Source organism: Sarcophilus harrisii, chromosome 3, assembly GCF_902635505.1.
Source record: "Sarcophilus harrisii chromosome 3, mSarHar1.11, whole genome shotgun sequence".
Lineage (NCBI taxonomy): Eukaryota > Metazoa > Chordata > Mammalia > Dasyuromorphia > Dasyuridae > Sarcophilus > Sarcophilus harrisii.
In genome coordinates, this window is record NC_045428.1 from 52,087,410 (window position 1) to 52,113,218 (window position 25,809).

The 25,809-nt window shown below is 36.4% G+C and overlaps 1 protein-coding gene across 1 annotated transcript in view; it reads left to right on the top strand.

Annotated features, from left to right (window-relative positions):
- DNER (delta/notch like EGF repeat containing) overlaps positions 1-25,809 on the top strand; it is a 326,206-nt gene that overhangs the window by 270,175 nt on the left and 30,222 nt on the right. Inside the window, exons 9-10 of the mRNA XM_031957886.1 lie at positions 10,418-10,540; positions 22,466-22,579. Coding sequence (XP_031813746.1) covers positions 10,418-10,540; positions 22,466-22,579 — 237 coding nt within the window. The remainder of the gene's footprint in view (positions 1-10,417; positions 10,541-22,465; positions 22,580-25,809) is intronic.

The window sequence follows — 25,809 nt, forward strand, 5'->3', positions numbered from 1 at the left end:
TGGGTAGAAACTGCAAGAGAGACAGGGATCAGTCCACTGTAGGCAAAAATGAGACACAGTCTTGTGGAGAATGATAGTGTCCTTCTCAGTGGTCTGTCTGAGATGCTGTAGAAGGGGGGTCTATTAAGGAGGTGACCTTTGAGATGCCTTCCAACTTTGAGGATCAGATTCTATGATTTGTAGGTGGAATCCACCCTCTAGTGGCCAAAAGAAACATTTTTTAAAAAAGTCACCTTAATCACGTTTGATTTTAATAAAATGAAGACACTGATTCTCTTGGGTTCCTGGTTAACTGCCCTGAATTCATTTGCCAAGAGGAGCTTTAGCAACGTTTTGAGAAGTGACAGTATTGTAGGAATAAGCATATATCTCTTGGGGTGACTACTTTAAAGGAAAACAAAACAGAAATCCAATTAAGAGAAAGTAAAATAGGTTTCTGCTCATTTTGCTATGGTTGTCCATAATTTAGTTTCTTATAATTATAAATGTAAGCACAGATTACTTCCACGATTTTACACAAACATAAGCTGGCTTTATAATTGCTTTAGATTTCAGCTTTTCTAAGGATATTCTCTTCCACATATTAAAATGCACAATTTTCCTGTTATTAAAATATTGGAATTAGTTTATGTTTAATGATTTGTTGTTCTGCATCTTTGAAAAATTAAAGATCATCTTCTAAATAAGATCAACACCTTGAACTTCAGCTCCTATACATACTTAGAATGTGCTAATTTATCCTATCCCAGAAAAACAACAAAACAGCCCTGAATGAGGTCAGACAGACAAGTTATCAAATGATCACCATATTCCTCAATAATCAGTCACAAAATGTAGAGTTGCTACAGTGAAAAGAATGACACCAAGTCCCTTACATAATCTCCATTTTTTGAAGAAAAAGATGTCTGGTTTATTTTTATTTCAGCTCTTTGAAGGCTGGGACTGTGTTCTCAGAGTTGACTTTAAATTACCAGTATCTATCATGGTTTTTACACCCAATTAAGTATTTAATACCTTTGTAAAGTGAGTGAAAATGAGGAGCAAGATGATGCAAAGGTTAAGAACCCGGGAACCTAGAAAGAACAGCAAGAAAAGTTCGGAAGCAAAGATAATGCAAAGAGCTCTGAGATATATTGTTAACCCACTCATGCCAACTTTCACCCAAACTGAAAAGGGGGAGATTGGGCCTCTTACTCACAGCATACATTTCATTGAGTAAAAGAATAGCAGTTTCTTCCCCAAGAAGACAAATTCTGTTCTGTATTTGAGTACAGGCTTTTCCTGAACCTCTAACCTAGCCCAGTCTTTGCAAAGGCAGGGTCTTACTCACTGAAGAGATGGGGCAAAAGTGAAACTGCATGAAAAAAGCCATATTCCAAATATTCTCTAGAAGTTCTCAGCATATCCTGCTGGTGATGGGTCAAGAGAGTCACTATCCATCTACCATATTACCCAGTGGCGAGGTGTGATTTCTATAATGTGACTATTCTTCATAAAATTATTTTTTGTTCTTTTTAAAAAAAGCCAGGACAATTTACTTTTTATCCTGCAGTAGTTTTCACATGTGAAGACTTTCTTGAAATATAGCTCTGAAAAAAAGGCTTTTAGAAAGTCCATTGTATTTCAAATAGTAAAAAATATAATTTCAAAGCAAAATCACTCTGATTCTCATTGAATGGCCGATAATAGCTCCCCATCCAAGCCTTTGTGGTTCATTGTTTAGGATTTGATGGGTTTAGAATGAAAGTAAATTACAATTCTTTCCATTCTGGCCAGAAAATCTGCTGGTCTTCCTCTCTCAATTGATAATTTTGTAATGGTAAACTGGGCCATCTTTTATGTCAATTCTTACCTAGCCCTCGTTCACAGAATGGGTATTGTCTCAGACAACTGTCTGAGACCTGGAAAGGATCTTAATTTAGAAAGACCAAGGTCATTTACTGAATCTTGGACCATCACTAGTCATCTTGATTTTTGTTTTGCAACTATACTTTATTGATTCTGAAGGAGAGAGTGAGGTTGATGACTTTTCACAACTCTATCTCCACTAAATCCAATTTGTGTCCAAGACAGGACATGGTCCTTTTGTTATCATTAGCTCTCTTCAAGATCGAAGGACAAACAACAATTTAGGATAGATATGCTTAGAACCTTGTCCTTTTTTTTTTATCATAAATCCTTCAGAATTTTCTTGGATTATTGTATTGCTGAGTCACTCACAGTTGATCGTGCAATACACTGGAAGTTTTTGTGTTATTAGCACTCTGGTGTGAGGGATTACCAAGCCCTTTTCAGGACTGTTCATCCACCTTTGCTGTCTACTTTTATCCAACTCTTACCTGGACTCGAAAAAACTGTAGTTTACCTGGCAAACAATTTTTACAGCCAGTATTTCTGATAAATCCTCATTTCTCAAATATATAAGAGTACTGAGTCAAATTTATGAGAGCACAGGTCTTCCCATTCGACAAATGGTTAAAGGATATGAACAATTTTCAGATGAAGTTAAAGTCATCCATAACCATATGAACAAATGCCCTAAAATCTCTACAGATTAGAGAAATGCAAATTTAAACAACTCTAGGGTGCCATTTCAGATTAGTTACCTTATGTAGTACCTTAAATTGACTAAGATGATAAAAAAAAATAATGGTAAATATTAGAGGGGATGTAGGAAAACTGGGACACTAATGTCTTGTTGGTGAAGTTATGAAGTGATTCAGCATTCTAGAGAACAATTTGGAACTATGCAGGGCTATCCATCTGTGCATACCTTTTGATCCATTAGTGACACTATTGGGTCTGTATCCCAAAAAGATCATAAAAGAGAGGAAAGGACCCACATATGCAAAAATGTAGCAGCTCTTTTTGTGGTGGCAAGGAATTAGAAATGGAGTGGAAACCCATCAATTGGGAAATGGCTGAATAAGTTGTGGAAAAATGTCCTGGAGAGGTGAAAATGACAAATGCTCCCAAAGGGAAGCATGCCAAAAACTGTAAATGTTCTTAAGATTCCCAGTCAAAGAAAGTATGCTTGAGTGTAGAGCTCACTGAGCATTGAAGCTTAACAATGATCCAGCAAGCCTTCCTGGAGGCTTCTATAGCTGGGAAGTGTCCCAGCTATAGAAAAAAAAAGATGTTCCCCATGCAGGCTTCCAAAATATGGAGGTTTCTGGGTGAAATCAGATTTTTCCAATACCAAGCCACCAGAATGATGGAGTGAGCCACCAAATGATGAGGTATAAAGTGATACCCCAAAAGTACAGTGGGGTTATAGCCAGTCTCTAGATGTCCCAAAAGAATTTGTAGGCATAGACTTTTAAATCAAGAGGCAAAAATGGCCTAAATTCCAAGAGGAGGCAGTAGGGAAAGAAAAAGCTTTTTAGTAATTAATAAGGGAAAAGACAAATTCCTTAGGGAAGCTCACAATTAAACCAAGAGGAGGACACCATTAAAGGGAAGCTATCAGGAGGTGGGAGTAAGCCATTGACTGGGGGGTTACATTAATAGAGAAGTTAGCTATAATAAGGAATATACCATTAACTGGAGGGCTAACCCTCAAAAAATTAGCTTTAGAGTGAGCTCCCAACTGTTAAACTAGATGGAAGACATGCCATGATTAAAGGATGCATTGCAGCTATTGGCCCTTTCTCTCATTCAAATTTTATAAGAATTGCTAACGAGCAGAAAAATGTTCCAGTTTGAGTGTTTCTCTCCCATATCTTCTTCCTCTGCCGCTGACACTATTGAGCAATGAAAATGAACAAAAGGAGGCAACAGAAGTGAGAAACAACCCTGGCCATTTACAAACAGGATGGCTTGGAAACCACAGCTCCTTGCAGAACTTCCTTCTTATTTCATGGTTATTTTATTGCATTCCGTGCGGGTGTATGTGCATGCCCAAGCATGTGCATTCTGAGATGTCCATGAAGAAGCAGCAAAGCCTGATGGACAGGATGCTAGATTTAAAGTCAGGAAAACCTGGATTCAGATTCTACTTAGATACTTATTATCTTTGTGTTGCTGAACCAGTCGCTAAAGTCTCTCTGATTCTCAATGTCCTCATCAGTAAAATGGGGATAATAGCAATTGTCTCACAGGGCTATTATAGGGATTAAATTATATATAATTCATGGGTAAAGTTCTTTAAAACCTCAAAATAATTAATATTATTATTATTAGTATTAGTGGTAAGCTCTTATGAAGGTCTGGTCAGATCAGTTGAAGAAGTATAAACAATGATTATACTTAAACATTTTCCCTTTTTCTTTAAAAGACCAGCTAGGACCCTATTATGGTAGCTAGGTGGTACAGTAAATAGAGTACTGGAAATGGAGAAAGGAAGAATTGAGTTCAGATCTGCTCTCACTCAAGTTACTTCACCATATTTGTCTCAGTTTCCTCTTTTGTAAAATGAACTGGAGAAGGAAATGGCAAACCACTCCTGTATTTTTGCCAAGAAAACTCCAAATGGGGTCCCAAAAGTATCAGACATGACTGGATAACAACAGCAAAAGACTCTATTAAGATTTGTATTTTTAGAGGATTTTAAATGGTTAAAAATACAGGTGAAATACATGCCATTTGCTAAAGGGATTTATGGTGATTTATGAGTATAATCAAAATTTTAAAGGACACTGACAACCATCACCACGAGAAGCTTATGTTTTATTCTTTTGTCTAAAGCAGAGACAGCAGCATCTATATCTGCTATGGGTGACCTATTATGATGTTTTAATTTCCATATCAGAGACAAAAATGATTTTGTAATTTTATTTCATCCCTCCAAAAAGGAGGAAAAAATAATTATTTCAAAGTGGCAACAAACGTGCTGAGGAATACGCTGCCCTGCTCTTCAGTGTAGTGACAGAATAACAAAGAAAAATTATTTCAAATGTCCTATTTCCATGAAGTTTGCCTATCATGGAAGGAAGCAGCACCATTGGCCAACAGTGGCCAAACATAGCATCATTATTTGTGCAAGCCTGCTAAGGCAACTTGGACCTATTTGGTCTGTCCCACTTTTGTCTCATACACAAATTTGATAAATATACCTTTTATGCCTCCATCGAGTCACTTAAGTCACCCTGGTGAACAGCACCAGGGACAGAATTTTGGGGCAGATGGAAGGCAATTTGTTGAATGGATCATCCTGGATTTGAGTCTGGAAGATGTAAGTTCAAACTCAGATGCTATTAGCTGTGTGACCCTGGGTCTTAACCTCTGACTTACCTTAATTTCCTTCTTTAAAAACTGGGGTTAATAAAAGCCTTTTTCTTCCCAAAGTTGTTGTGAGATCAAATGAAATCCTATTTGTAAAGCAGTTTGCAAATCTTAAATTGTTATATGAATGTTATTATTAATTTCATAAGAAATTATCATCATCATGATCATTTTATTTTATCAGAACTATCATTATAAATCAAGTCCTTTGCCTTCCAATCCAGCATCCTTCCCAGTCGATGAGGTTGCCTATTAATGGAAGCTAAAAGAAAAAGGGGATTTTTGCTGTTTAACAGTTTACAGTAATTTACCTGTAATAGTAAGTTAACAGTTTAACAGTAATAAACATATTTAAAAGAAATATGAAGAAAACACATGATACACCATATTTAAAATCATCTTAACCAACATGTACCATGTCTTTTCTATCCAAGGCACAGTTAGATGTAGCACCTTTCATTAGGGTATATGCCCAGGTAATTTTCTTTCATATAATAAACATTTATTGAATGCAGATAAGGATTGAACTTATGATTTCATTGATACAGGGACCAAACTAATAATAGAGACAAACTTGTCAAATGATAATTAAATCTAGAGCTATGAGATTTAGAACTAGCAATGGTTTTGTGAATTATCTAATTTGATCCCCTTCTTTTTACAGATGAGAAAATTGGAAGTGACTTGCCCACTCCTACATGAGTCATGAATAGTTAAGCTAGAATTCCATTCCAACACACCTGATTCCAAATTCAATTCCTTCTGCTGCATCACACTCAATAAGAGTGATATTTTTTAAAATTAGGATCAGATGAACTTTTTTAGACTTTCAGTTATTGCCATGAACTTTTTAGGCAAACTAATTATCCATAGGCATGAAATGATTAAAAAATATTTTATTTGTTTTTTTTGTTTTTCTATCTTTTAATTTCCAAATATAAACCCCCTTCAATTAAACCATTCCCTTTGACAAAGATTTTTGAGAAGGGGAGTGGGAAGAAAAGCAGTTCAGCAACTAACTTATCAAGATTATCTGACAGTGGATACAATAGGCAATACATTAATTTTCTAACCTTTGCAAAGAGGGAAGTGAACTGCCCATCTTTTTCAAAGCAAATTTCTGTTTATTATGAAGTCACTTTTTTGTATTTATTTATAAATATTCAGGTTTTTTTGCCATCTTCTATAAAATGATCAGAAAATATATTCTAGTCTGTAATGATATGAATACCGCAAAAACTAATGATTTTATCAATGAGATTGCTCCCTCCACTGGGGCAAATTCCTTTTTGTGCCTTGGGAACTGAATTGCTGTTACCAAAGAAATTCCTTATTTGTTGGTCAATTTGAGGGGAGGAACTTCTATAGCTTTGCTGAGTTCTCCTCCATTGACAGATATATGGCATACCACTGGGTCTGCTCTTAATCCTTTTGAAGTTTGGTGCTATACTTGACTGGCTTAGATTTTGAAAACTCAGAGTAACATCCATATCATGACAAAGCAGTAAGGTAGAATGTTAATGTCACTACATTACATTTGCAAAACGAAAATCAGAAAACACAAACTTAATTTTTAATGAAGAAATAAAAATTTCATTTTGAAATTTGATCATGTTTGTAAAAATAGATTGTAACATCATTTGCTTTTCATATTCTATTGAGGAAAAGATCCTTGCTCTGTTTGAAAAAAAAAATGAAACAATAATGAGATGATTTCAGGAGACTTTTTTCTTGATTTTGACTAAGACCATTGATTTTTTTTTTTGACTTAGACCATTGAAACATCAATATATAGCCAGATCATAAATTATTCTTTGTTTCATGGATCATAAGAGTGTTATCAAAGAAGTATGTAGACTCATTTGTATTTATACATATGTGTTATATAACATACATTATTTGTACATATCTCAATCTTCATCTTGGTTAGAGATGTGCACATATACATATGTATATATATATATATATATATAAATCTATATCTACAGATATAGAGAGTAGATGTCTATCTTGGGATAAATATCTTGTCTATATCTGGATAGCTATTATATATTTCTAGTTTCTCTTATTCTGTCTATCTATGTCCCAAAGTCAGTACAGTTTTAAGCTTTAATAGTTTTAATATCTAATATACCTTAAGCTATTAAGGTATAAAAGGCTAAAAACTGCATTTTGGGGGCTCTGGACAGTGTCTGGCAGTTAGTGAATGCTTATTGATCATTTGATCTATTTCTTGTTCTTTTTTGATATATAAATTATTTTTAGTGTTTAAAATCAGTTGACTTCTTTGACATTTCATTGAATCTGTGATCTCATCCATGAAGGTATTCCTTTCAAAGATACAGATCTCAACCTATTATTTACCTATCCATCCTTTGCAGCTCTTTTCCAAGAATATAACCCAGAAGGTTCATTGAAAATCCTAGGGTGTTTACTCTAGGTGTTATGACATTGTATAGATACTTGTAATGTATGTAGGCAATAAAGAGACTGAGACTTGGGAGAGAAGTAGCTTGTTCAGGGTCCCCAAAAATGCTAAATAGCAGAACTCAAGGCTCTTGAACCCAAGTTCAGGGCAAATGTGAAGGAAGAGGGAAGAGGATCATTTTAAAGAAAAGAATTTATCAATTTCAAATAGAGATCAATCAATAATTAACAAACATTTATTTAATACATATCATGTAGCAGGCAATTTGCTAAGTGCTGAGGATATAAAAGCGAAAATTGTCTTTGAGATCCTTATAGTTTAGCTAAGGGAGACATGTATATATAATGAAATATATAAACAGAATAGATACAAGTTAATTGTCAGGGTAGACCAATGAGCAGAAAAAGCTTCAGAGAGAAGTTTGCGTTTGAATAGAGCCTTGAAGAAAACTGTGGATCCCTGAAAAATGGAGGTGGGAAGGAAGTACTTTAGTACAAAACTTTAACTGTGGTTCACAACCCCATGCAGAATCACATAACTGAATGTGCAAGTCATGAAATTATATATATATATATATATATATATATATATATATATTATCACATAAATATTTCTTGGGTGAGAAGAGATCATAAATGGAAAAAGTTTAAGAAACCCTGCTTTAAGGCATGGGACAAAACCACTTCAAATGTGGAAAATAGGATGTTACATATGAAGAACATAAGAAGGGCCTTTTGACTGTTTCATTGTATGGAGTGAGTGTATAATTTATAATAAGACTGGAAAGGAGATGTTTCAACTAATATGGTTACAGTGTGAGGAAGTGTTTCTATAAATTTATGAGAGGTGTTTGTGCTAAGTGATAGGCCTTTGCTGTATGATTTAATCCCTATGTAGCACTTACCTCACAGGGCTGTTAATGAGGTTTAATGATATGGGTAAGACTTTTTAAGCCTTCAGATATCATAGAAGGACTGGTTTTCCTCACCACCATTATTACCATCATTGTCATCGTGATCAACCCATGTTTCTTTGGGTAGGTCATTTGACCCTGTCCAATTACAGAATAGAAAAAAAGAAACAAAATAAAAGTTTCATCCAAACCAGCTAAAATATCTACACTTTTTGATGAAGGTCTACTGATAAGGCAAATATAAAATCATTCCCACATCTGTGATTAGCAGAATAAATAAATCATGGAACCCATGAGAAGGGCCTTGTGAGACAGACATTTGGGCTTTGAGGATTTGGCTTTGATGAGTTACAAAGGCAAAGAAAGTGAACAGAACTCATTCCCACTTGGACAGGCATTTATTTATCCTGATTATCTAAAGCCAGAGCCAACAAAATTAATACTATTTGAATGGCTTCACATATTTCTCCCTGTCTGGGAAGAACCCATCCCAAAAATGGGCTTGTTTTTGCAAAATTGGCAGCAGCATACACATTTGCATAGATCAAAATAAATGGGGTATCTTTTGGAAAGTTTAGGGGATTTTATCTTTTCTATATATAATTTAGAAGTATTTGGAAACCAAGGAGTTAAATCTCCAGCGAGAACAACCACTTTTTTTTTTAAACTTGCGTTATCAGAGGCTAGTTACATTAAAAGTGTAAATGTTTTGGTAAGTAGTCATATGATGACATCATTCCTCTCTCTTGCCCCGATTTTAACTTTAAAACACATTAATGCCATATTAGTCTTTTAACTGGCTGAAAAAAGAGAAACTACTGCTAGTTCTTCCCATCCTAATTAAATTCATTTTAATATGAATATTTATTTTAGGTCAGAATGAATAATAATTTTTCTAATTGGTTTGTAAGAGATAATGATTTTCATATCCACAAAAGAAACTACTAGTTCTATCATTTATTTGTTATTCATTCATCCAGTAGATGTTATTAAAATTCTACTATATGTAGAATATTGTGTAAAATAGATACTAGAAGTTAAGATAAAATAAAACCTCTGCCCTCAGGGCACTAATGGTCTAGTAAGCTCACTTTAGTAAATAAGTAAGGTCACCTTTGAAGCCATTTCCAATTCTTAGATTGTGTGGTTTTATATGGATGTGTGTATGTAGCCTATGATTTAGAGCTAAAGCTTTGCATACAAATTTCATCTTAGATGATTATCACAAGTCACTCTTTTTTTTTTTGGTTCTCCACTCTAGGTTTCCCCCAGAAACATAAGAATTTATTTTAGGTGTAGGTCTCTATAGAACAAGAAAAGGTGCCTTAGCTATCATGCAAGCACTCCAGCTAATACAATTGACTTTGGGGAAGACTTTATGTCACCCAGTGGACAGTTCAAGGTGTTATACATAAGTCTGTAAATAATCAAAAACACTCTCCTTTCCCCTCCAGTGAGCCTCAGACTCTTCCAGGCATCCAGATAATTTTACAGACATAGTTTAGCTGGGAAGTTGAGGTAGAAAAGCATTTGACATTGTCCAAACAACAAACAAGCTCCAATCAACTCCGTTCCCCTTCTTAAAGTCAACCCCACTTTCCCAAAGAACTGCTACAATTCATTTAGTCTTCTAGACTTGGAGTTAAAGAGAACAAAACGGGAGCCTTAAGATCTGGTTTTAAACCCCAGGTCTGCTATCCATACTTTACCTCCCTGGACCTGAGTTTCCTTTTCTGAAAATTATCAGAATTATAAGTGAAATCTAAGGACCATTTGAACATGTCAATCCTAGAGGCCAATAATTGAATTTTGAAATAGGAATGTTTCATGACATGTTCTGTTTTTTGTTGCAGGTTATCATGGCCTTTATTGTGAAGAGGAAGACAATGAATGCCTTTCCGTCCCTTGCCAGAATGGGGCCACTTGCAGGGATCTGGTGAACAGCTATGAGTGTGTGTGCCTCCCAGAGTATAAAGGTAAGGATCAATTTTACTGTTTTGGCCTGGGGCGAGGATGACTTGTTTCAGTTGTTTCCAAGAGGAGAAGTATTGCTCTATCTTACTAGAGAATCCAGAGAGGATGCTGTGTTGTCATGGAAACATTCCTAGACTGAGAGGGTAGACCAGCAGGCCCAATCGAATTCTGACTGATCTTGGGCAAATCATTTTAATCCTTTTTTATCCATGACTAAGTGACCTCCAAGCTTCCTTCTAGTTCTGATGCTGCATGATTTGGTTCACTGATGACCATACATTGGCTATGGAATCAAAAGGCTTATATTTGAATTTTGGCTAAACTGCTGATGGCTTCAAGTGAGCTACAATGTATAATCCCCTTTCTCTGAATCTCAGTTTCCTTATGGTCCCTGGAAGATCCCTTCATGCTCTAAATCTATACTGTGGAACTTCTATGTTCCCTCCCCTTTATCCTTAGCACATTGATTTTGATTTTGGGTTTGATCTGGACCTGTGATTTCACTGATGTAGAGAACTTCCTGTGAAGAAATCCTTGCCACCAATGCAGATCCTTGAACTTCTGTAAATAGCAGTCAGAAAGTGGCCTGTGACATGGACTCACCAAAGGTCCCGGGACCAAGAAGCATCCTAAATGAGGGTCGCCCTTTCACTGAACAGAGAGCAGGGGCCCAATAAGACTTTGTGGAATGTGCTGAAGTCTGAGAGTCCACAGTGTCAGCATTAATGCTGGTTATCCTACACAACGGAACTTCCTAGTAACCATGATGACCAGCCAGCATTTGTAAATCCAGCATGGTGGTCCGGTGTGAAGACTTGCCTTTGACTCAGTCAATGCTGTGTCTGATCACTGTTTGCTATGTGGGTTTGTCTGTTGCTATTGTGTAGTTTTCTATAATTGAAGGAGATTTGGATCACAAGTTGGGAGATCTGGATTTAAATCCCAAGGAAATTCTTATTGATTGTGTGAGTTAACAAGATATCTAGGTGGGACACTGGTTAGAGCACTGGGCCTGAAGTTAGGAAAACCTGAGTTCAGATCGGGCCTCAGACGTTGTGTTATATGGGCAAATCACTTTAATCTCGTCTGTCTCAGTTTACTCAGTTGAAAAATGGGGATAATAATAGTACTTATTTTCCAGGATTTGAATAAGGCTTGGATGAAATAATGCTTAATGGAGTAGGTGGGTGACTCAGTGAATAGAATGCCAGGCTTGAAGTCAGGAAGACTCATCTTCCCATGTTTAAATCCAGCCTCAAACATTTACTGGCTGTCTGACTCCAGGCAAGTCACTTAACCCTGTTTGCCTCAGTTGCCTCATTTTCCAGAAAGAAATGGCAAATTACTTCAGGATTTTTTCCAAACCCCACCCCCAAATGAACTCATAAGGAATCAGACATGACAAAATGACAAAACAATAAAAAATGGTGCTTAATAGATACTCATTGAGTAATTGATAATTTCAGGGAAGGTGGAAGTAGCCTTTCACAAATTTTCTTTGAGGACATTTTATTTCACCAATCTGTAGTTTAAATCCCATAATTTTAGTTCTCAAAAAGAACCTCAGAGATTCTCTACTCTAACCCCATCTTCCTCCTTTATAAATAAGGAACTGCAACCTTTCATAGGGGAAGTGACTATATCACACGACTCCCTTTTTGAACAGTTGACAGGTTTGGATCTTCTAAAACACAGGATTCCATGTAGTTGTATGTGCTCTGGCCATCATTTATCCAAATCTGTCCAGTCTAACGGAGCTGTGTTGCAACAGTTATTTTCAGGCCAATGGACCAGTGGTGGACTTGTCAACAATCTTTATATGTGGTTTCAGACAGTGTTTGTGAGTCTGCTTATGTTAGGCTCCACACCTTGGCCACACCATAGGAGGAAAATGGTCATCATGTCTCTGTAGACCTAAAGTTTGGTCTAGATCCTGAAGATGTGTTTGTGTTTCTGCCAGCTTCCAAAAGGCAAGATTGGTCAGTCATATTGATGCTAAATTTCTTCTTTTTTTATTTTTCAAAACATATGTGTGGACAATTAGTCAACATTAGCCCTTGAAAAACCTTGTGTTCCAATTTCTCCCCTTCCCCCACTCCCTCCCTAGATGGCTAGTAGTCAAATATATGTTAAACATGGTAGAAATATATGTTAAATCCAATATATGCATACATATTTATATAATTATTGTGCCCAAAAAAATCAAATCAGTAAAAGGAAGCAAAATAAAATGCAAGCAAACAAAAACAGAAAGAGTGAAAACGCTATGTTGTGAACCATACACAGTTCTCTCTCTCTGGGTGTAGATGGTTCTCTTCATCACTGAACAATTGGAACTGGTTTGAAATATCTCATTGTTGAAGAGGGCCATGTCCATCAGAATTGATCATCATATAGTATTGTTGTTGAGGTATATAATGATCTCCTGGTCCTGCTCATTTCACTTAGCATCAGTTCGTGTAAGTCTCTCCAGGCCTTTCTGCAATCATCCTGTTGGTCATTTCTTACAGAACAATAATATTCCATAACATTCATATACCATAATTTATTCAGCCATTTTCCAATTGATGGGCATCTATTCAGTTTCCAGTTTCTGGCCACTACAAAGAGACCTGCCACAAACATTCTTGCACATACAGGTCTCTTTCCCTTCTCTAAAATCTCTTTGGGATATAATAGCAGTAGAAACACTGCTGGATCAAAGGGTATGCACAGTTTGATAACTTTTTGAGCATAGTTCCAAATTGCTCTCCAGAATGATTGGATCCACTCACAGTTCCACCAACAATGTGTGCTAAATTTTTTCTTAAGGATTATCATTTATATTCAATGCTTAGCACAATCTAGCACATAGTAGGCACTTAATAACTGTTTTTAGATGGCATGTAAAAGCAGAAAGAGCAATAATTATGGGAGCCAAGCCTGTTCACTCTTACTAACTTGTAACTACTTATGGTTGAGACACTACCTTAGTTCCTCCATCTATTAAATAAATATCATAATGTCTACTTTATATAATTAACATGGTTGTTGTCAGAATCTAATAAGAAAATTCTTTGAAAAATGTAAACAGTTTATTTCTCTTATTTTTAACAATATCATTGCGTCTTTTAAATGATTTCATTAGGCAAACGTATGAACTGCTTAACATAAACTAATTAACACCACTAGAAATGACTACCTAAATATAATTACTATCATATGAGTTTCCACTGTCGTTTAAGACATGGGAAATCCAGATATTGAAGTGTAGAGGAACCATTTAAGAAGAAAGCATCAAAGTGGTAAATACGTGAACATATTAAATCCCCATATCTCCTTTGAGCACTTATGAGTCAGACCCTGATATGTCTTCAAGGGAGACTAATGGGTTACGGTCTTTTACTGTTAAAGATTAAGCACAGCCCACAGTTGGACTAACTTTTTCCTAGCATAGCAAGTTATATGACCAAAAATATACAATTGAAAAGGAAAATATTTTTCTATGGGCTGAAAGTTTCACACACTGTCTTCTACTTTATCAATCATTCAACATGTAATTATTGATCACTTAATTGCTTGGTGCTATGGGATCTACAAAAGATACACAAATATATAATACTTGCCCTCAGGGAATCTACAAACTGGTTTGGCACAGAAAACTATGACACATAAAATATGATTAAGTATCAACATGTGGGGTATAAATGTAATTAAAATTCAGAAAAAGACCTGAGAAGACTCCCTAGGAAGAGCAGCGACAGAGGAAATGTCAAGTTAGATTCTATTTACCTGGAGTATTTTGTCTAGAGATTAATTCACTTGGCCCCCCTGAAACACATACACACACATACATATTACCCCCTTCTTATTCCCACACAATCACACAACGTAATCATCATATCTCTATTGTGGGATTAACAACTTTTAACTTATACACTACTCCAATTCTTACTAAATTTAATTCTAAATTAACTTATGTAAGTAGTTCTAGGGAGCAGCAATATTTTAAGGAACATTGCCTCTATCTACCCCTTAATATGAAAACTGGAGATTTGTGTTTGTTTTGACTGAATTGAAGTTTGTTTTTGCTTGAGGCTAAATATAAATTTCATACTAGCACGTACTGTGTTCATTGCCAATGAATGATGACTGTATCATTCCACAGACTGTCTGAAGTATGGACCTCATTTTCCTTGACAAAATGTGGTGTTTTTGAGATAGATTTGGAATGACTCCTTATTTTACTGGCCAGGCTACCTTATATCTGCCAAAGTACATTGAGTATTTTCTCTTCTTTAGGGATGAGAGGCCAATTTCATATACCTGATTTCAATGGAAGCTCCCTCTTGGCCAATGACACTCCATTTCTGTTCTGAAGGTGGTAGCTCGCTATGTATTACCAAAAATAACTTGCATGTGAGAAATGGCATAAAAGTCATATTTAAAGACATATGTCTGGAAAAAAGAGATAGGCTGACCAAATAAAAAGATGTATGACTTGAGTCTATTGATATTCAAGAAATATTTATAGAACCAAAAAAACTAAGGTGAAGGGAGTGCACTTTATGAGAGACTTGGAAAACTGGAGTTGGAAGTGATTTCAGAATTTACAGATGAGGAAACTGTGATCCAGTGGCATTAAGTGATTTTCTCAGGGTTATACAGGTAATCAACACTGGGGGTAGGATTGGAACCTTCATTCTTTAGATGCAGAATTAGTCATTTTTCTTTGTCTCTGCCTCCTTCCTCCGATGTTATGGGAAAAAATGGACAGGGATGGCAAGAGAAAGTGGAGTGAGTTCATAATCTACCTTAGTATAAAGAATATCCATACTATAGATATGTCATCTATATTCCCAAATTCCATTGGGATCATCTCAAGAAGAAGGAAGTTTGGCAGATCCCTATCATGACCGCACTAGCATTCAGCAATAAGAAGGGCAAAGGATTCCAAGCAGATGCCATAAAAGGGCTGTAGCTTTGGTGAAACAGATTGGGTCAGGAAAATGGTCCACTAATGGGAGTTGCTCTATTTTTATTTCCTAATCTTTTGTGATCCTTTATGCCCTGAATCTTGACCCAACACCCAATTTTCCTGTATGTCTTGGCTTTTGGATTTCAACAGAGCCACCAGTACCCACTTTTTTCAATTGATAACTTGTTCTTTTTTCCAACTTGGATGTAGGCAGATGAGGATGTCTTTTCTTTCCATATTGGGCACCCCTTTTTCCATTTCTTCCCATGCATTGTGCCCTCATTCATTATTCCCCATCCAGGGGGCTTGCCTAGTCCCTTAAATGTGTTATTCCTGCTGGGAGGCAATAATATTATTTGATGCCTTAGACAGATGGCTTGTAGTTGAATTTGTCAGTGTTCCCTGGAATGCCTCAGTGGGCTCACCAGAGCCCATGAAGAGGCGATAACAGTTGCTTTGGACCCCTAAGGACCTAACACTCTTGCAAGACACATTTAGAACTTTAAAAGTCATGAATTCCTGTGGCTTAGAGCCAACGATCCTTGACCCACATAGCATCTGGAATTCCCTAGAAATTTTTATGGAATGATTGGAGGATGCCCCAGGGATCCTGCCCTATTATAATCCAATCCTATAAACATCACAGAGAATTATCCATGAACTAGACTAAGGTTACTTTCTTGCAATGGATAGCCCTACCACACTGAATAATACCCCTCTAATAGACAATATGGAAAGCTTTCTTCCTATTCTCTATAATGGTTAGGAGATTTTAACAACTGCTTTTCTTCCCTTACTATAAGTATTTGTCATCCAGAAGTTTTGCTTCTAACCAGAGCAAAGAACTTAAATAAAATTACCAATTCTTTCTGGACCCCAAGTCCTGGCAAAACATTCCATAGTTACAGGTCACTTTTTTGAGGGATTGATTTACCATACTTATCTTTGAGGTATCTACCAACCTTCCCACATTTGGCAATATGTCCTTGTTATGTCCTTCTTTTCTATGACTAACTTGAGATAAATCTCAAGAGGCAATTTCCCCACCTACTCTTGGGAGCCAGTTGCACAATAAGGGTGATTCCATGTACATCAGCAGGAAAGCATATTCTACCTCTAAGACACAATGTTCTTCTGGGAATTCCCATATATGGAGACAACCATATTATTATGGACAAAGAGACATTGAGGGCTGTGCCTCAACTTCTATCCTCAGATTAAACAAACAAATCAGTAAACCAACAAGCACTACAAATATATACCAAATACTGTTAGGCTCATGGAATTCAAATAAAAATTGAAATAATTCTTGCTCTCAAGGAGCTTACATTTTACTAGGGGAAACAACTTATACATCTAACCATATGCAAAATAGATATAAAGTTATTTGAAGTGAGGAGAAGATTGGGAGCTGAGGAAAACATAGCTCTATCCATGGGATGAAGACCCTCAAGATTAAACTTCCAGGGCTTTGGATATGGTAGGTCCCAGCTGTGGTGGATGTGGGGACATGTGGGGAATTTATAGACTCAATGAGTGCATGAGAGATCCTGTGTTAAAGTTAATTGGATACACACTGCAGTCCAAAATAGTGATTCAAGAGGCTAAACTTTTCCAAGTCACAGTATCACAAAATTTTGGAACTCAAAGAGACTTCAGAGGTCCAACCCATATCAGAATAAAAATATCCTCTACAGTCTTGTGGCGTTTTGGAAAGAGCCCCGATGTGTTCAAAAATGCCATCTCTAGAGGTCTGTAACTACTTGTATACTCTGGGAAAGTCACTTCATCCCTGGGACTTAGTTTCCTCATAAGTAAAATGGGGAATTGGACTAGGTCCCATTGCAGTCTCTTTAGCTCTAAACATTTGTTTAAAGACACCCTCCCAATAGTGAAGGGGAATCCATTATCACTGAAAGCTCTCCATTCCACTAGGGGATGGGTCTTTGTTAGAATATAGATTTAGAGCTGGAAGGAACTTATTAAAAATAGTTTCATTACATAAATGCTGATTTTTCTTTTGCAACTGTTACTCATTTCTTTTCATTCTATTTTATGGGGATAAGCAGAATATCTCTTATCTCTCGTCCGTGCATGTGATATGGTAGTCTGGGAAGGAAGGTGCTAGCATGTGGGAACATCAGGAAGCAATAAAAACAATGGCTATCTTTAACATAGTGCTTCAGTATTTGCAAAATACTTATCTCAGTTGAAAAGCTTCATGGAACAACTTGATAAATATGGAAATATGTTTAAATGATTGTACATGTATAGCTTATATCAGATTGCTTACTATCTTGGGAAAGGGAGGAGATAAGGGAAGAAAGGAGAAAAAATTTGGAACTCAAACTCTTACAAAAATGAATGTTGAAAACTATCTTTATATGTAATTAGAAAAATAAGATACTATTGAGAAAAAAAAGAAAAGCTTCATGGAGAAGCTGTATTTGAGCTGAGTTTTGGAAAAAGTAAAAAATAAAAATTAAAAGAAATAAAAGAAAAGTGTTAAGTTCTTATTCTATGTATGTCTAAGTCTGGGGTTCTTTACTTAGGGTCTGTGAATTTGTTTTTTAAAAAAAATTCAATATAATTGGATTCCTTTGTAACTTTACTTATTTTAATGTATGCATATTTTTTCTGAGAAGGGATTGATTCATAGGTTTTCTAGACCATGATTAGAATTCATAACATAAAAATGGTTAAAAACACTTGGTCTAGGCTGTTCTCCTGCCTACCATAGAATTCTGCTGCAACAATTTGTTGTACTTAAATAGACCTATCTAAAAAGAACTCACTCCTCGATAGGAGATATGGGATTTTCTTATGAAGTTTTTTTTTTTTTTTCCTATGCTCATCCAGTATTTCTGTAAAACTTGCACTTAGTGACTCCTTGGAAAATGTAGAGGCTGGTCAAACTGATTCATGGTTCACCCTAGACATGTCCACCATTGCTTCTTTCCTTGCCATGGGTCATTTCAGTTTAGGAGATAAGGTGCAAGCTGCTCAGGTGCCTAATATATGAAGGACAAAGAACCCAGATTTTCAGTCCTTTATATCTGTTTGGTTTAACCTGGAAAGGCCAAAGCTTGAAGGCATTCTCTTTCAGGATTAATCCCCTTCCTTTTCCTTCTACATCATATCATCATGCTTGAGGTTTCAGTGACTTCCCTAAGTATAGCTATGATTGTGCTTTCCTTTAGTTATCTTTGATTATCCTTGAGCCTTCTAGCTATCCTGTCTGAAGCTTTCTGCTTTCTTTTGTGTGAGTTAAAAAAAATGCACATAACAAGGCCTACTGCTTTTAGCATCATTGGCTAGTCTGATCTTTTGTAAAAGCCCAGTGGCCTGGACTTCCCTTCACCTATGAAAATTAAAGAAATAACCAAAGGAAAAACTCAATAGCATTGTTCACGGCAATGTTATTTCCATGAAAATGGCTTTTATTCTGATCCATCTCCTCTAAGAAAACTCTTCAATGAACGTACAGATGATCTGAAGGCTCATTAAAAAAAAATAAAAGACAGCCATGAGAAGGAATAAAATTATTTCCAAAGGTCCTGAATCCAAATTGCTTCTTATTATATTAGTTGTTTGAAATTAAATAAAATAAACATAAAATAATTAAAACCCATTCTGTTCTAGATTTACATAGAATCATAGAATATTATAGTTGGAAAGGACCAGAGTAGTTATTCATTCACTTTTGTGCTTCATGTATGAATATTCTCTTCCATAGCGTCAGACTTGAACACTTTCTTTCTTTCTTTCTTTTTTTATTATAGCTTTTTATTTACAAGATATATGCATGGGTAATTTTTCAGCATTGATGATTGCAAAACCTTTTGTTCCCACTTTTCCCCTCCTTCCCCCTATCCCCTTCCCCCAGATGGCAAGTTGACCAATACATGTTAAATATGTTAAAGTATAAGTTAAATACAATATATGTATATATATCCAAACAGTTATTTTGCTCTACAAAAAGAATTGGACTTTGAAATAGTGTACAATTAGCCTCTGAAGGAAATCAAAAATGCAGGCGGACATAAATAGAGGGATTGGGAATTCTATGTAGTGGTTCATAGACTCAAACACTTTCAATGACTGGAATCTCACTACCCTGAGACCATTTTCAGTTGGCTAATTTTTGTCTTCACGTTGAGCTGAAATTTGTCTTCCTAAAACTTCCACCAATTGGTACTTCTTTACTAGTCTCTTAGAAGAAGGAATATCAAAATTTTGTCTAGAATTTGCTTGTTAGCTTCACTTGATAAATTTATACCCATGGATGGAGACAAGATCCCAAATTACCTTAGACTTTTGGACCTAGAAGAGGTCCTTCTGGTGTGGGAATTATCTGTGGATTTTGCATTATCTTATTTTCTTGGACAGAGGCATAATTATCTGTTTTATTTGAGTGATCTTTTAATTTTTTCTTGTTGCCACTGATTACAGTCCAACAACCTAAGGCTTGGGATTCTTTTGGCCTTAAGTACTTGATGAACAAAATAAAGCAAAGGTTCATTTTAAATCTAGTCATTTACATTGGAGGCTCAGGGAAAATTCTGAGGAAAGATTAAAGTATTTTTTAAAGGCAAGCAATTTTTACATGTTAATTGTTTCCTTAATTTTATCTTTGATGTAAATGAATATTCAGTATTTTGTAAGAATGAATGAAATCTAGGTGTCCCTTATAAGTGGAAGCTGGAAGAGCAATTCGGAAGTGGCTGAAGTGATCCAAGAATGAGACTCTGGAGGCCAAGGATTTGGGTGGGGCTGCGAAAGGGATGAGGGAGGCCACAATCTGAGAAACTCTGCTGAGAAATTTGGCAGGATACCATGATGAATTGGATTTGAGAATATGGGACAAAGAGGGATTAAAAAAATAACTTTGCCCTGAAATGCTTGCTAGGCACCACATAAATATATAATACATAGAGATAGAGTTTTTATTTCTTCCCATAGCTTCCTCCCCTTTTTATCTGCATTGCCAAGGGCAATAAAAATGAACAAAAACAAGGATAATTTCAATGACTAAATAGTGAATCATAGGGAGTGGCGATAGCTTACACAATAGAACTTAAGCAATGATATGAGAAGAGCAAAAGTGAATGTAGCATTAAAGTACAATTTCTCATTTTTGTTCATTTCCTCAGGGTCATGGGAAGGGCTCAGTGAATGAATTTTTCTCCGCTCTTGTCTGTTTTGCTGCATAATTAGTTTTCAGAGTAAAAGGTTACTTTTATACATTTTTTTTCTGATAGAGTTTCAGGATTTTCTTTTAAAAGAACAAAACACTTCAAAGATATCATCACTTCTTTATAGAGGGCTTGATTTTTTTTTTTTTTAAAGAAATCAACTTATTTGTGGATTCATTTTTGCAAACCTTTTTTATTGTCTCTTTCCTGCTGCTGCTGCCCCCAGTTGAACATTTCCAGCAAATAAAACATTCATAAACACGCATACCAGAGAATCAAAACCATCATAACAAATCTACATAATCCAGTGAAGTCAGTTTCCACATAAACCTTTTGGTATATCTCATTCTGCATTTTAAGAACATCACCTTTCTAGCAGGAAGAGCTAGGGGAAGCATGTTTCATCTTGAGACATCTGCACTCATATTTTAGCACTACATTAATCCCAATCCAAAATCTTTTCAAATTATTTTTATTTATGATATCATTATCGAAATTGTTCCCTTAGTTCTGTTTACTACATTCTGGTCTGTTGATGCTGGCTATTTGTTCATTTTTTATGACAATAATATTCCCATTCCATGCATATCTATAATTTTTTAGCCTGTTTGGCAAATTCCCTTGATATAGGGCATGTGGTATGGTGGGGAAAGGATTGAATTTAGAGTTGTGAGCCCTTGGTTTAAATTTATGTCTTGTTTTTTGCTTCCTGTATATAATTGGGCAGGTCATTTAATTACTCTAGATCTCAGTTTCTTTATCTGAAGGAGTTAGATTATATGACCTTTAAGGTCTCTTCCAATTCTAGATATGCGATTCTATGATTCTATTTGAGGGGATGTAGTGTAGTGGAAAGAATCTTGGACACCTGGGGTCAGGAGCCTTGGCTTTAAACCTCAGATCATTTGTTCTCTAGTTGGTGACCTTCAGTAAATCACTTGACCTCAGGTTCCCCATCTCTGAAATCAGGACAAAAATGCTTATAAGTACCAACTTTAATAAAATCATTTTTTGGATTAGAGGTGGAGAAGCCCTTAGAAAAGCACCAAAGAAATCTGTGCTGTTAATATTGCTTTGAGATCGAGATCCCTGATGTATCTTTTACCTTGGACATTCCTAACAGCTGTAATTAATATACTATCAACAGGACCTTTAACCATGGAAAGCATGTTGAGAGAGGAATTCTCCATTGGTGTGCTCAGTGTTTATTGAGCTTTCTGGTTCCTTTCAAAATTTGTCCTAATTTTGGTTGGGGTCATTATGAGCTAACAGCTGACCAAGTACTAGCATCTGGACCTCAGTTTCCCCATCTGGAAAATGAGATGAGTTGGACTATATATGGCCTCTAAAGTCTCTTCCAGCTCTAAATCCAATAGTTTAGGATCTTTTGATTTCCATCATGATTTGTATAATTTGTTTGATTTGCTGGGGAGAAAGAGTGAATCAATCTTACTTTTAAAGCTCTCTGAGAACTGAGGTTGTAAAAGGAAGTATGACTGGCTGCTAAATTTACTTATATGTCTGTTATCTTCAAAATTCTGTTGTTTCCCAGGTTTTTATACCTGGGAAAGGTTTGTGCTGTGGTCGGACTCTGCTCTCTTTGTCCTTGTCTCTTAGTAGGATAGCCAGCAGGATACGAGATACAAGACCAGCTGTAGTTCATCCATCCATTGCCAGCATACAATCTGTTGAAGATTTTCACTTTCTTAGATGATATAGATTTAGCCTAACCCTACCTTTCCATGAGTGACACTGTTTCTTGTCTTTGTTCTCAGGAACACATTGTGAATTGTACAAAGATCCCTGTGCTAACATCAGTTGCCTGAATGGTGGGACCTGTGACAGTGAAAGTCTGAATGGCACCTGTATCTGCTTACCTGGATTTACAGGTAAATAAGTTTCCTGTTGTTTGCTTTTACATTAAAATTTTTTAAAATTATTTAAAATTTATGTAATAAAACAAGCATTTCCACAACATAGGAAAATAATAATAGAAAAGAATATCATCAGATCCTTTGGGTAGCAAATGTCAAAGGAGGGGGAAACGTATCCTGACTACTTATTTTAGAATCTTACCAATGTGGGTTAATTTCTGTTGCTTGGATATCCATGAATACATGTATAATTTTTTGGATTGAATCAGGAGGAGTCTGTTAGGGAAACAAGATTATGGCCTGTATACAGGATATCTTTTGCATAGTATGGTTCATGGTATCCATTTCCAAGCATGGCATAGACATAACTTGAACAAATAATTGATTTATACCAATTCCTAGATGGAAATGACATTGGAAGTGGGAAAAAGCAACGGATGATCCCAATTTCCATAGAACTGCTTAGCTCTACCAATGTGTTTACTTAGAAAAAGTAAGAATTAAGAAGAGTTGTTTCTGAAGGGGCATAGGAACATAATTTGGCCAAGAAAAGTAGAAAATAAATATGTACAGATAAAATCATAGATGGGATAAATTGGAAGTAATTAACAAAGGGAAGGCGCTAGAATTGAGAGGAGCTGAGGAAGGTTTTCAGTAAAAGATGTCAGTCAGTAAGTGGAAGGGAAGAGAAAGAGAATCCAGTTTTGGGAAATAATCAGAGTCTGATTTATCCAAGTTTGTGAAGAGGGTAAATATCAGAGCCTTGAACAGCAAAGTAGACATAGTGTGTTGGTGATAGGAAGACATGGATTCAAATTCTGCTTCTCACATTAATTAGCTGTATATTCACAGGCATACTTAACTTGTAAGGGATCTTGGGGCTTTATAAATGACCTCTAAGTTCTCTTCCAGCTCTAAGCTGTGATCTTAGGATGCTTTCCACCACCCCCTGCCTAACCTGAGGGGGGTTACATCTAAGGATGAAGGCAATTCACAGGGGAAGCTGGAGAAGAACAATTTTTCTGTTTCATACTTTCACAATTCAAATAACATGGAGTCAGGACTGTATGGAATGGTCCCTGGCTATTGCAAATTTTGAGCAGCAGGGAAAGAGGGTTGAGGACGGGTAGGGGGCTCTCACAACATTCCTTTTTCTTGTTATTTGAATAAATGCACAACGTACCAGATTCTTGAACATAGTGTAGAGTCTGTGTTTTCGGAGTTTGCTCTGGGAATGTAAAGTGGGACTTAATTAGGTTTACAAGTTGGGGAATTTTAGAGAGAAATTCCCACTTTTACCAAGAAATCAGAGGCCAATAAAAGAGCCAATTCAAGAGGCGTATATGAAAACTGTTGGTAATGTGCTGACAATCTCACTTGCTGCTGTGCTTATTAACCTACAGATTTCTGAGAGCCACATTGACAAGAGACAGAGACAGACAGAGAGACAGAATCAGAGACACACAAGACACACAGAGACAGAGAGAGAGAGATAGATAAAGAGAGAGAGACACATATATACACAGATACACACACACAGAGACAGAGAGAAGGAGGGAAGGAGGGGGTAGTAGAGGGAAAGAGGAAGGAAGGAAGTGAGGGAGAGAAACAGACAGAGGGAGATAGAGAGACAGAGACACAGAGAGAGACAAAGACAGAGGGAGGAAGGGAGAGAGGGGGAGGAAGGAGGAGGGAACAAGGAAGAAGGAGAGGGAGAGGGAGTGTGTGTATGCAAGCATGAATATTTGCACGTTCTTCTCTTCCTCCCACTCCCCAGTGTAACCATCCCAATGCTCTTGCAAGGAAAAGAGTCACCACCTTCTCCACATAACATTGCAAGGATTCCTTTTACTGATTCATTTCATTTCAGTTGAATTCAGCATATGTTCATTTGATGCCTGTGTTGCTATTACAAAGGATCAGAAAGGATTCTTGCAAAAAGTGGGATTTTAGCTGAGTCTTGAAGGAAGTCAGACAAGCAAGGAGGCAGAGACAGAAGGGAGAGCTTTACAGGTATCGAGGGACAAGCCAGGGAAAATGCCTGGTGCCTGGAAATGGAGAACTTTGTATATAGAACTTCAAGGGGGCCAGTGTCACGAGATTACAGAATTCAAGGAAGAGGGGACCAGGTTATAAAGAACTTTAAATTTCACACAGGAATATAGAGTTGATCCTAGAGATAATGAGGAGTCACCTTCTACATGAAGCCTTCCCTAACCTCTCTTAATTCAAGTGTCTTCTCTCTTTTAATGATTTCCTATTTATCTCAAATATAACTCATTTTATAAATATTTGTTTCTCTCCCATTAGATTGTAAACCCTCTGAGGGCAGGGATCATCATTTGCCTCTTTTTGTATCTCCAGTGATCAGCACATTAGCGGCTTACTAAGTGTTTAGTGACTGATTTAATTGAATAGGTTTTTGAATAGAGAGAATGACATGGTTAGTTCTGCTCCTCAGGAAGATCACTTTGATAGTTTAAGGGAGGATGAATAGAGAGGAAACAGACTTGAGGCATCAGCAAGCAATTACATTAGTTCATATGTGAAGTAATGAAACCATCCCTTTAAAAATTTCTTTTCACATGTAGTATTCCATGACATCCATATTCCACAATTTTTTCAGCTGTTCCATTATTGATGTATACTCTTTACTTAGGTTCTAGCTCATAAAATCTTAAATTGCATTGAAGGTATGGTGTTCAGGACCAAGGAGTGAGAATCATATTAAACTCTCTCAGTTCTAACACATATGGAGTAGTGTTATGTTCATTTCTATGTGTTATCTTTTAAGAAGGGCATTGATAGGCTGGAGAGTTTCTAAAACAAGGCACCCAAGATGGCAGAGGACCTTAAAATCATGCTATATAAGGATTATTTGAAAAAAAAAGAGTTTTAATCCTCAGAAGAGAAGATTTTTGAGAGATGAGATGGGAGTATTTGAAGAAATGTCATATGGAAGAGGGATTGAGCTTTTTTCCCTTTGCTTCAGAGGCTCAATTATCAGTGATATGTGGAAATTGTAGATAGTCAGGTTTAAGGGATAAAGAAAAACATCCTAATGAATGGAGCTATTTGTAGTGCAATGGGGTGCCCCCTCATTGGTAGTCTTCATGTCCAGGCTGGTTGACCGTTTGTTGATTATGTTTTAGGAGGGATTCTCAGGTCATTATTGGACTGGTTGGGCTCAATAGTCCCTGGGATGCTTTTTATCTGAAGCTCTGTAACCTATGATGTTTGGGGTT